Source organism: Ictalurus furcatus, chromosome 10 (genome assembly GCF_023375685.1).
Source record: "Ictalurus furcatus strain D&B chromosome 10, Billie_1.0, whole genome shotgun sequence".
NCBI classification, from domain to species: Eukaryota; Metazoa; Chordata; class Actinopteri; order Siluriformes; family Ictaluridae; genus Ictalurus; species Ictalurus furcatus.
Window position 1 is genome coordinate 23,142,942 of NC_071264.1, and position 12,987 is coordinate 23,155,928.

The following is a 12,987-nucleotide window of genomic DNA, read 5'->3' on the forward strand; positions in this document are numbered from 1 at the left end:
AGTAAGGTTGGACACTATGCATGAAAAGGTTAACTTAATGCCAGAACATGTTTGTTATGCAATATCAGCTCAGTCAATGTTCTTTAGATGCAGTTTTGCTCAAGAGCTGTACTTACTTGTCATCTGCACAAGTTACGACAATGAGTATATTAGTCATCCTGTTTCAAAAGCCTGTGCAGCAGTATTTCCAGCAGTATTTCCTTCTCTGAAGCTTACTCTGCACTTAAGCCGAGTTAAATCGTAGCAAACCAAATCGGCACGAACTCTCTTTGTCTCATGCGATAAAAAAAAAAAAAGGTGATGCAAATCTCAATGCAAAAGTTGCATGCACAAGTCAAAAAGGGGCTGGCTCTTTTCCTGAGCAAATGCATGTACACACACACACACACACACACACACACACACACACACACACACAAAATAACACATGCTGTACCTGAGAAGCTGGCTAATCTCATCCAGGTCAGAACTGAAGGGGATCTCAGTGGGACACCAGCTATGACTGAGAAAGGGATGAAGATGAACCAAAACCAAAGACACTTTGAGGTTTAGTGAAAGCAGAAAGAAAAAAAAAAAAAAAAGAAAAATTCATTTGCTCTCAATGCTTATGATCTGAGACATGCTGAATGAAAATGAACTAATGGAATTAAGTCTTTGAAATGACAGGAAGGATTGCCAAAGCCTAAGGAGATTATCTTCAGACCTTCACAGAAATTGAATATGAATTACAGAAGTATAAAAAAAAAAAAAAAAAAAAGGAAAAGAAAGAAAAAAGAAGCATTTGAAAGAGATGATACCTTCTTCTATGAAAGGTGGGCTTTAGATCCCCGGGACTTCGTAAATAACTGGAAATGGACGGATGAGGCAGGGAAAAAAAAAAAGATGAGAGAAAGCAGAACTAGTGAGTGAGATTGCTTTTTATTAAAACAGCCTGAGCAGGTGACAGAAGACCAATCCTTAATCATTACTGAGCATGCAGTCTAAGTGTTTAAGGAAACATTGATCTACAGATTACAAAAGGAAGGGAGAGTGAAAAGGTTTGAAAAAGATGGGATGGTGAAAGTGTGTCCTCTGATGACTCAGAAGTCCTGACTGAATGACCCACTGCACAGACGGATACCGTATACGGTTTCATTTCCACTCATGATCAAACTCCGACGTCGTCTATTTTTTTAATCCTACTGTACACAGAAACCTACACTAAACCCGGCTGATACTTACTATACGCCCTCATGAATAAATGATCTAAAAATGGAGACGAATGCTTTCTAGCGGTTTGATAAATCCTATTATGAAACTCTGAAATTTCATTTTCTCATATTCTCAGATGATTTATTTGCCGTGCGCTTCCGAAAACAAATGAGTGGTGGACGGCTTTAATATCGTTTCCTTTAGCATTCCTTGCCATTTCTTTTAATAATACTGTAGCATGGCTGAACATACAGTACACTTCCTTTTCCAGCAGTGTTATTCTCAATTACAGGTTCGTATTCTGAATCAATACACCGGCATAATTCATCACATACAACATATTTTAAAAACTGCTGCATATTTATTACAAATATGGGACATGGTATTGGTGTTACTTTTTGAGCACTGCACAAAACAGCGTGATGCCGTGATGCAGCTGTAATCATTCAGCCATGTAATGGAAAAGAGGCTTTCGAAGCATTTTGGAGATGTACAATTACAGGCTGTAATTACTAACTCCTGCTATGCAGTTTGCCGACCGCGCTCTGTCCATCATTTGTGGACTGGACTGTTCTCGGCACTACAGTGACACTGTCATTGTAGAGGCAGGGGTAACAGTGTTACTGAGCTAGGAACTAGTCCTTAATAATAATTTACACCGATCATCCTGTTCAAAAGTTTACATCCCCCCCGGCTCTTAATGTATCGTGTTGCCTTCTTGAGAGTCAGTGAATGTTTGCATCTTTTGTAATAGTTGTGTACGAGTCCCTCAATTGTCCTCAGTGTGAAAAGATGGATCTCAACATCATATAGCTGCTGCTGAAAAGGAGTCAAACATGCAGAAGATGCTGGAAAAGCAAAGAATGTGCAGGACCTGGAGGATTTTTCTGAAGAACAGTGGGCAGTTTAACCGCTCAGGACAAACAAGGGACTCATGATCAACTATCACAGAACATAAAAACATCATGTCGGTGATCATCCAGGTAACGACACACAGTATTAATAATCGAGCGTATGTAAACTTCTGAACCGGTTCATTTGTGTAAATTCAGTTATTATTGTGTCTTGTGGACTACATGTAAACATCTGCTATGTGAAAGGACAAAATAAAAAAACAAGATGCATCTTATATTTGTTTTAATTATTAAAATTTTTCAGATTCTGCAAGGCGTATGTGAACTAATGACCTCGACTGTATAATCTAAAATATCGTCTACTGACATCTGTAAGAGTGTGTAAGCACTCTTCTAGGTTTTGATGATGCGAGTGAATAAAACATTTCGACGTAATTTTGCTGAAGTGTTTTTTTTGTTGTTGTTGTTTTCTTAAAGTACAAATGCTGAAGTATAGTACTGGCAGCAATACTTTGGTCATTTTTGGCTGTTATTGTTGGCAGAATTCATCCACATCCGATGAGTTTTCCCAAACCACCACATACGTACATGCTGGATCAACAAGGTAGGTCTCTCTAATAAAGTGGCCAATCAGTGCACGCTAATAACGCTGTAGCGACTGTCAGTCATTTTTTTACCTACATTTACATACATTTACCTGCATGGCTAAAATGCCCAGATGTGCGTTCTATATTTTGTACTCTGTCCTTTAAGAACAGAGACATTTTTGTTGGAGTTAAGGACACAACATTCAATGTAACTGTAAGTTAGACACAGACTTTTGAACTATCATACACCCCATGGTGTATCCCATGGTGTCTTCCGTCCTCTAACATACCTGCGCTGATTCATGTCTCCCTCTCCAGCCTGGTTTTTGCCCGGCCCCCAGCTGTGACGGCGGAATGGAGACTGTGAGCGGACAGAGGAGCGGAGCAGAGATGAGCGCAGTGGGACCTCGGTCACGTGGTCTTTGGCCTCCTCTTCGGCTTCTCCTCCTCCTCCTGCTCCTCGGCACCGCACTTCTACAGAGCTCTCGGTGGAGGAACTCGGCTGGCACAGGCTGGCCGTGTCGTCTGTGGACGAGCAGGAGACGGACACCTCGCTGGCACTGTCGCTCACACCTAGAACCTCCTGGCCCTGAGAGAGACAGAGACAGACAGAGTGAGATAGACTCAGGTCTACTGAGAGTTTTTGTCGGTTTGTAGTTACAGGGGAATGAAAACTGTTGAACATCATCGAAAACATAACCAATATAACTTTCCAGACACAAAATGTCTGAATGTCAAATGTCAAAATGTCTTTTCATTCGAAAGTGGGGGGGCGGGTGATGGAACGTAAAAATATCACTGAATCAACCGAAATGAAAAATAATTAATTTCTAATCCCTGGTCAACAATAAAGACCTATCTGTGCTATTGGTTATGCCATTTAAAAAATTTTTTTTTAGAAATCTACAACTTTACAGACATCATCAGCAGTCAGCAATTTGGTAATATAATTCGGTTTGACCTCAATCACTCACTATCAGGTTGATTTAACAAGGCACAGCATTATTTAATGGAACGATTCAGACAAAATGCTAGCGCCGCTTATAATGACTGAGAACACTCGGACACCAATAATTTGGTAAAACCATTCCTATAACAAATCACAGTTTTACTCTTTTTGGATCAGTGCGGTATAAAGGGAAGAACAGGACCCAAGAGAAACAGTGACTCAGCCTGTGAAATGAGACTACGAGGGGAAAAGTTTCCGACGGTCGCTACCTACAGTGCGAAGTCACCGATCACACATACACACACACACACAAACAGAAAAACAGAAACCGCACTCCAAACTTTACAAAGACCTTTAAGCCTGAACTAATCCCATGGTGCTGGGTGTGAGGCTTTGGCCAGTCCCTTGTGCTGTGCAGAAGTAGTGTGAGAGAGAGTGGAGGGAGTGGAAGGGCTCTGTGCCTACATCACACACACACACACACACACACACACACACACACACACACACACTGGGGGTTTTGTTGGGACTCTGGGGGATGAAAGCTTTCTATTCATGTGTCCCAGAAATGACTTCCAACGCATGTGTGTGAAGAAGACGAGGACTATGAGGGCATGTGTGTGGGCGAGCTTTCACAGAGTAGATGGAAACCTAGAGTATTACAACTCTGGTCACATGACCGTCATACTTCTTACCAATACAGGTAATGCTAAAAGAAATACAAATGGCATGTAGAATTCAAAATAAGTGACTATGCAAAGATTTTGCCAAATATCACGCATCAGAGTGTCTGATATGTTTTGTACAATTTTCTGGCCACAAGCTTCAGAATCTTCGATCCGACTGGCTCTCCACAATCCCCTACATATACCCCTTGATGTGCCAGCTTTCCACAAAGCTCCATGTAATCAATGGATCACGCTTACGGAAAAACGGTCATGGAATCCTGTTAATTAAAGTTATTAAGGTGTTTTGCTTGAAGCAGTTTTGAGTAAACAAGTCGGTCATCTGTCACGGCAGTTTAATCGCTTCTTTAGTGATGAAATCTGCTGAATCTGATGACTCTAGCGAATTTTAGACGTCTAGCTTGCAGGATTAGCAGGGAGGTACCACTCGTCAGTTTATTTCCATTATTTTGCACGTTTAAGAATAATAGTGAGGAGACCAAGACTATGAAATAATATGGAATTATGCAATATTTAAATGGAATTGTTACATAAGCATCAACTGCACTAATTATATTTGTCATAAACAGTGACTGAGCATTAAGAAAATCTACCTGGTAAAAAAAAAAAAAAGAGTTCCTTTCCATGGTTAAGGATGTGAGAACAAGAAAAAGGAATTATCACTAGGAGTTAGTTTTGCTTGCCTCGAAATTAAGATGTAGTCTGTAATGTTTTAAATGGTATCTATGTCTATGCACCATTTCTAGGTTTTGCTAGTTTACCGTATCGGGGCTCCTGTTTCTTAAACCCTATAGAAAACAAGAGCGCAGAATGTGGTTTTCTGTAGAATTTCTATTTCTGAAGAAAACCAAATGGAAAAACAGTTCAGACGCTGTGCATTTAATTAACATTGTCACTAACAGCTAACAGTCTCACTGTCGGCAACATGAACTGTTCACTAAATCATCAAAATGGAAATCGTCGAAAAATCACAACACTCCAGAAGCTGCCTTAATCAGTCCCTCCAGGATTTAGCGATCACAGGAATTAACGCAAAATCAAAACTCAATTTTTCAAAATGAACGCAGATTATCTGCGGATTTGATCTTAGACACATCATGTGACGTCATCACACTGCGCATTCAGTCAAAGCCCTCTTCGAGTACCGCGTATCACGTGCATTAGTGTAGCTACATGTCTCATTTACGAACATTATTATAGCTAAAGGGTCTCATTCCCAAACATTATTATAGCTAAAGGTTCTCATTTACGAACATTATTATAGTTGAAGGGTCTAATTTACTAACATCAGTATAGCTGAAGGGTCTCATTTACTAACATTAGTATAGCAGAAGGGTCTCATTTACTAACATTAGTATAGCTGAAGGGTCTCATTTACGAATATTAGTATAGCTACTTGTCTCATTTACTAAAGGGTCTCATTTACGAACATTAGTATAGCAGAAGGGTCTCATTTACTAATATTAGTATAGCAGAAGGGTCTCATTTACTAATATTAGTATAGCAGAAGGGTCTCATTTACGAACATTAGTATAGCTGAAGGGTCTCATTTACGAATATTAGTATAGCTACTTGTCTCATTTACGAACATTAGTCTCATTTACTAAAGGGTCTCATTTACGAACATTAGTATAGCTAAAAGACCGAGTAAAACAACTGCAATTTCACCAAAATCAAGTAGATTTCTGCGACAACAACAAAAAAGCACAGAAAAACTCAAATAAAGCAACTAAAGCACGAAAATCACAGCAAAATTAAGCATTTCTGTTCGCGACAATGACGAAAAAACTAATTGCTGATCAGTTAAACAATAACAAAACAACAGAGCCATGTGAAGTTGTTGCGTTTCCTGTCTTGATTCCTCCACATATTTCCATTTCTCTCTGTGTCTCTCTCACCTTTCTGAAGACGCTGTCTTCTCCTGTGTCAGTGCTGATGAAGCCATCCGTGTCACTGCCTGAATCTCGGAGGGTTGTGCTGCCGGTGCTGTATCGAGCTGGAGACCGAGAACTCTCTGCAACACACACACACACACACACACACACACACACAAAGGCGTATTTTTACCATTTTCACTTCTCAATTCTCAGATTTTCTCATAGTTGGATATAAAAACCCTGCTGAGCAATATAAATAAATATATATAAATAAAATACTGACACACCTGATTTAGCAGAAAAATCTAAACTGCTTCTTCTAACAGTCTTTTTCTGTTGACTAAAATCTTGGCTTTCTCCCAATGGAGCATCTCCTCATCTGAATCTTCAATGCTAATATCACCACTACAGTTGTATCATTCGGTCACACGCAATCGATAACCAGTCCCAAGCGCACAGGAAAGGGAAAACAAAACCCAGAAGAACTGCAAATGAGTCCCATTATTCGCATCCGTCTCTCATTTCTACAGCGTTACTAGTTTTTGTTGAAGACAGCACAGCTAGCTCTTTGTTGAAGTCTACTATATAGTGTCAGCACAGGCGTGTGTGTCAGAGTCTCATCAGCTGTCACACACACCACAGGTGCCATGCTGTCTTGAGAAAAGAAGGAGTGGTCGTGGTCCACTTTGTCCACACGTCCCTCTAATGAGGAACACTGATTCAGTGAAACGTCCTCATTCGAAGCTCATCTCATGTTCATTATAGGGCATTACAAACAAACATCCTATATGGGTATGAGAGTATTTCTGCATGAAAGCATTTTTTTTATTGCTGTATTTAAAAAAAAAAAAAAGGTTGTATTTTGTTTTCATTTTTTTGTGCGAAAAAACAACAACAACAACAACAACGAAGCCAGTCTAATCCGCCATGCAGCGAAGCAAAAACTACTTTTACCCTTTTACTTGCTGCGCTTGCAAGAGAAATCTTATAGAATCAGCGATTTATGACCTTTCATATAATAAGGCACTCTTCTACTGGAACGTTTCCCTTCATCAGAAGCATAAGTTATCTATAGCACTTCCTGCCACGCATCCTGTCATGTCACGCTCAAACATCAAAGCAAAAAAAAAAACAACAAGACCTACACACAGCTGGTGCAGATGAAGAGCTGGCATGAACAATGAGTGCATTCTGCCGTGTATCAGACCCCGGCTCAATAAGCAGGGCCTCGCCATTCAGACACTACACAGCTGACTCATTTGCGTCTACGTAGCAACTGCAGGACACTCTATAGATTCTGTCATAGCCGTGGCATTTCAGTGATGTCACGCATTGGCATATATGCAATAACGGTCTGTTTGCTTAAAAACTGGCTTGCTTAGAGCTTTTTATTTGGATTACCAGCAATTTCTCACTAAATATATATATATATATACATATATACACACACACACAATATATCTTTCATTTGCGTTCCATTTCCTTAAATGACATCTCAGATGACTAGGATTGAAGATGTGGTCATTTATTCTCATTTGTGGTGTTTAAAAATGTGGCGTAACGGAAATGACAATAGAACGTACAAACGCTTGTAAGATTTAGAGACCCGGATAAAAACTGAATAAAACTAGTCTTTCATTTATGTTCCATTTCAATACACCGTATCCCAGATGACCAAGACTGAAGATGTGTTTGTTTATTCTGTCATTCTTTAACAGTTTAAAAGTAGAGTAACAAAAACCACAGCAGAACCTACAAATGCCTGTAAAGTTTAGAAATCGAAATTCTCATATTCTGTCACATTCATGTTAATAAATATACAATTTAGGGGTATAACCTAATGCCACTGTCTGTATCTGTATCTGTACCTGCATTCGGATTTAACCCCGAAGAAGGTGTGGCCTAAACTGGAAAGGGTTTTTCTTTCTTTCTGGGAAACACTGGAAAAGCGTGGGTAGAAATGCCAGCTACTCGTTTGCATCTCTAATACAAACGAATCGATATACATTCTTGTATTTGAGACGTATTTGTCTCAGTTGGTATTCAGACATAAACTTTGTGAATGAAAACATCAGTGTCTACATGATTTAGACCATTGTAGACACAAAGTATTGGCCTAATAGTTTGATATATTATATATGCTAGATCATATAAACATTACCTCTGGGCTAAAGAACTGACTGTCCAGTGAGAAAAGTCCAGTGAGAAAAGCATGAGACTGTCCATTGAGAAAAGCATTAGCCTTACCTGTGGAAGCAGAGCTGTGTCTCTTCTCTAGAGGCCTGCTGTGTGTGGAGTTGTCGAGACACAGCGAGTGCCCCTCTCTGTGAATCTGGAAGTAGAAACAGGAAGAAATATTAAGCATGTGACTGTGTCTAACTGGAAAGAGTGGGCTGACACACATACACACACACACACACACACACACACACACACGCACACACACACACACACTCATGACACGTAATACATATTATCATCTCTAATATCTGGCACTGGATCAACGAGTGTGGATCTTAAAAATCAACAGACTGGATGAATGGTCATAATTATTATAACGCACAGGGAAGTAGAAATGCTTATTATTCGTATGGCTTGATGTTATCGAATTACAGAAGCCTGTCATTCACCATCACAGACAGCACTCAAGCTTGACACACACACTGAACCGGACAGCATCCTGCACACATGCCACGGACAGCGTGGGGTTAAAATCAGTGAGTAGTTTTGCCAAACTATACGTCCAAGGCCTCCAAAGAAGATGGGTCTTAGGCACAGACCACACACACACACACACACACACACACACACACACACACACACACACCACCTCACACCAAAAAAAATAATACCAGCAATCAGGAGCAAAACCACCCGACTAAAAATGGGCACCAAACCAACAAATATGCCTTGATTTGGATGAACATGTGCTCATGGTGAGGGACAGGGTGGGTGGGTTGAAGGTTTGCATGTTCTCCCTGTGCTTCGGGGGTTTTCTCTGGGTACACCGGGTTCCTCCTCAAGTCCAAAAACATGCGCTGTAGGCTGAGTGGCATTTCCAAATTGTCCATGGTGTGTGTGAATGTGTGTGTGCGTGTGTGTGCGATGAGTTGACAGCCCATCCAGGGTGTCCCCCGCCTTGTGCCCCTAGTCCCCTGGGATAGGCTCCAGGTTCCCCGCGAACCTGTGTAGTATAAGCAGTAAAGAAAATGGATGGATGGATGCGTTTATGGTTTCAAAAAGTTTGGATTTTAGAAGAAAAAAAACCCCACAAAAGTCAAGGGTTAGGGGTGTTCAATACAACCACGCAAATCACAATATTTACCAACATTTTGGTACCGCTGAAGAGTTTTGGACTGACACTGCAAACTGCAAACCCTCTGTTTCAAACAATAACGTTTAAAGAAGTGATGCTGGAAACCTTTCCCAGTCTGGTGACCAGATCTTGCTAAGAAAAGTGTCCCTGTGTTTAAAATTTGTTTCTCTGCTAGACACCAGTGTGCAGAAGTGCCTATACATGAAAGTATGGACATCCAATCAGATTGCAAGTTTCAAGATTCTAAAGCTCATGAGGCATCTGCGGCTGAGACCAATGGAAATGGTGTAAGGCATTCATTTAACGCTTTAACACATACCTCATCATCCACTACCCTCTTAGCATCCCACATTCTATGTATTATCAACAATATAACGAGAAAAAAAGTATAAAAAAATTGTAAAATAATATCTGTTTCCGAATTAATTTATTGTAAAAAGTTCATAGGGTCGCTTCTGACCCGAGGTATGTAATAGTGTATGTATGTATTTCTGTGCAACAATATTGAATCTCTCACATCTCAATAAGTGCACCTCTCCTGTAATCCTCCAGGGGGAAATTTTTAATAAACAATGATGATTTGATTCGTCAACCATAATTACCTCTGACACGGCTCAGCGATTTACTGTAGAACAAGTACGTAATCAAATATAAGCGTCGCTAGGTGGTGGACCTGATGATGAAGCTGTCAGCGAACAAAATACTGATTCTGATGATGAAAATGATAGTTTAGAGAGTAATATTGGAAATGAATATATAAATATTGTCACAATTTTTGGCAACACTTTGAGGACTGTTTTGTAAGCTACGGCTACATTAAATCACAGTTAGCTCATACCCCATTTCCATGCAGTTTTGACTCTCAGTAAAAGCTCCATAGTGGCTCAGTCACCCTTTCATCAGGAGATTGCGAGTTCGAATCCTGACGATGCCACAGCCATCGGTGACCGTGCTCTCTCCTCTGTCAATCACATCAGCACTAGCCAATATTGGGCATATGTGAGCTCATGTATGTGAAAGAGGGCAGACAATGCTTTCCTCATGGAGTGATACACTGCCCTTTGAGTTCAAAAAGATGAGGCAGTTGGCTTCACGTACCTCGAAGAAGCATGCACTAGGCCAGTGGTTTTCAAAGTGGGGGCTGCGGCCAGGGGGCGCCCTGGGGGCCTCAACAATTTGGTTTGAAAAATAATAAATGATTTTCTCTTTCTCACTCTCAGACAACCACACACACACACACACACACACACACACACACACACACACAATCAATTCCTAATCTAATGTAATGTAAAGATGTAAGATGTAATTATTAATAAAAAGGGGGGGGGGGCATATTCAGAAGTCTGTATTTTTAATGAGTTCTAAAGACATCTTGCAAAAGGGGCTACACCCCTGGTGGTAGGGGAGAACAAGCTGTTGGGGGAGGATAAAGAAATGAACAAATTAGGAAGAAAATGGAGGAAAGATTAAAAGATTAAGAGCAGGCAGAAAGCCTATGCTCTGAGGCAATATGGCTGCATGTATAGAAGTTCTGCTGTAGCTACCCCTTTTTTGGCCACTTGCCTTTGCAGATTTGTTCCAGCAGTTGATAAATTTGGTTCCACTGGTATCTCATTTTTACCCATAAGTGTCCAAAAGAATGAGACCACTAGTGAAAACACTTGTATTTTTGTAATGATACGATTTTTTTCATTACAAATTATTTCAACACTTAAAAGTAGAATATTGAAATGAATTTCAAAATTTCTTAGTATTTGCTATGCTCCCCTTAGGCTTAAATGACAGCATGCACTCGAGCTGGCATAAACTCAACAAGTTTGTGTAAAACCTGATGAGCCGTGTTCAAGCAAATCCACTGGAATGTCGATAAGACTCAAAGAAAATTATGCATTTTGCCTACGATACATATCGCACATCCCTATTTCCATCATATTACCCCTATTTATAAATTGACCATGTTAAATCTTTTGCACAATATCTTAATTGTTGTTTGTGCGAACTAACAATAACAATAATGACATTCTCAAGTCACTTTGCAAAAACCAGTCAAAATAAATAAATAAAACGCCTTGAGTGTTCAAGCATTCACAGCGTGAAGTAGCCTAGTAGGATAGACTACTGCGGGTGCACATTGAGAGTGCACACAGCGTAGCGTAGCTGCCTAAAAATGCATGACTGAAGATAAAAAACGACTGAACAAACAGCGCCAGGAGGTAAAATACAAACACCACCGGCCTCGCAATCTACGACTGAATAGATTGAATTGCTAGACGTGGATCTTCCTCACTCGCATGGAGGTGGTTCTGCAAACTGCAAATCAAAATGTCGGAAATCGGTTGCCGCTAAAGACAGCTCGACAACTAGCTAGTTTCACCATCTGGGAACTAAGCACCGCACTGAATATGAAGAAAATGAAAAGCTTCGGGAGTCAGCTGTCCATCACACGGCTTAACCAGCACAAAAACACACACTCAGCAACGTTTAGAGGTATCATTTATCAATCACGAGAAAGCAACACTTGACAAGACATAAATGCTGTCACCAGTTACATCGCAAAAGATACAAGTGCACATTCAAGCAGCTGAGAGAGATGGCTTCAAACAACTTTTGAATACTTCAGACCCAAGATGCACACTGTCTGGATGAAAATATTTCAGTATGATTATAATCATATTATCAATATTATTAATAGTATGATTCATGTCGCCAAACTCTGGCACATAAACTGCACAATGTGACTAAAATCCCATTAAAAAACTATACATTTACATTCATTCATTTAGCAGACGCTTTTATCCAGAGCGACTTACAAATGAGGAAGATTTATAATTGAGTTCTAGAGAAATTATCGATTTAGATATTTTTTATCGATTTTTTTCTCAATATCCCACACCCCTTCCTAGAAATAGTGCAGAATCATGAAAATGTCCTTCCCTGTTTTAAAAGTTCCAAATCTTTCTGTTTATTTCCAGTTTTAAAAGAAAAAAACCTTTGGACCCTACTGTATATTAAACCATCGTTAATGAAGGCAACACTAACTGAAAGCGTCGCAGAACACCTGGAAATTCACGTCACACGCTAACCAGTAATTCAGTGAGTCAGTCATAATAAACCAGTTTAATAGCGCTAATAATGTCAGCGTTTGATCCCTATAATGTGGAAAAGGTGAATGCGTGTTCTCCTGTTAGTAATGTTTACACAGCTATCATGTTATGCACGCTACTAACAGCGTCGGGAACAAAGCTACCCAGAACAGAAAATGAGAATAAAGGCAAAGTGCATGTTCACCTGCTCGCAGAACACAGCTCTGCTGCTTTGTTATACACAAACAGCGCTTTGGTAAAGAGCTGATAACAGGTTTTTCAAGAGCCGGGATGGGTTGAAGAACCACAAAGAGCAGCCACGAGGGAGTGAATGCGGCAGAAAAATGGAAGACAGTGACCGTGGGTTTTGTGTATGACGGGGTGGTAGAAGAAAGAGAGCGATCCAAATAAAGAAATAAAAGCAAGCTCGGCAATGATTAT

General features: G+C 40.1%; 1 protein-coding gene across 4 annotated transcripts in view; it reads right to left on the reverse strand.

The window, feature by feature from the left end:
• The window catches only part of LOC128614124 (A-kinase anchor protein 13), a 96,050-nt gene that overhangs the window by 38,991 nt on the left and 44,072 nt on the right, over positions 1-12,987 (reverse strand). For 3 of the 4 annotated variants that reach the window (XM_053635427.1, XM_053635425.1, XM_053635426.1), the window contains exons 9-13: positions 8,392-8,476; positions 6,166-6,281; positions 2,923-3,221; positions 798-845; positions 437-502 (exon numbers count right to left, since the gene is read on the reverse strand). In XM_053635427.1, the coding sequence (XP_053491402.1) occupies positions 437-502; positions 798-845; positions 2,923-3,221; positions 6,166-6,281; positions 8,392-8,476 (614 nt within the window). The remainder of the gene's footprint in view (positions 1-436; positions 503-797; positions 846-2,922; positions 3,222-6,165; positions 6,282-8,391; positions 8,477-12,987) is intronic. The other variant, XM_053635428.1, reaches the window with a different exon arrangement.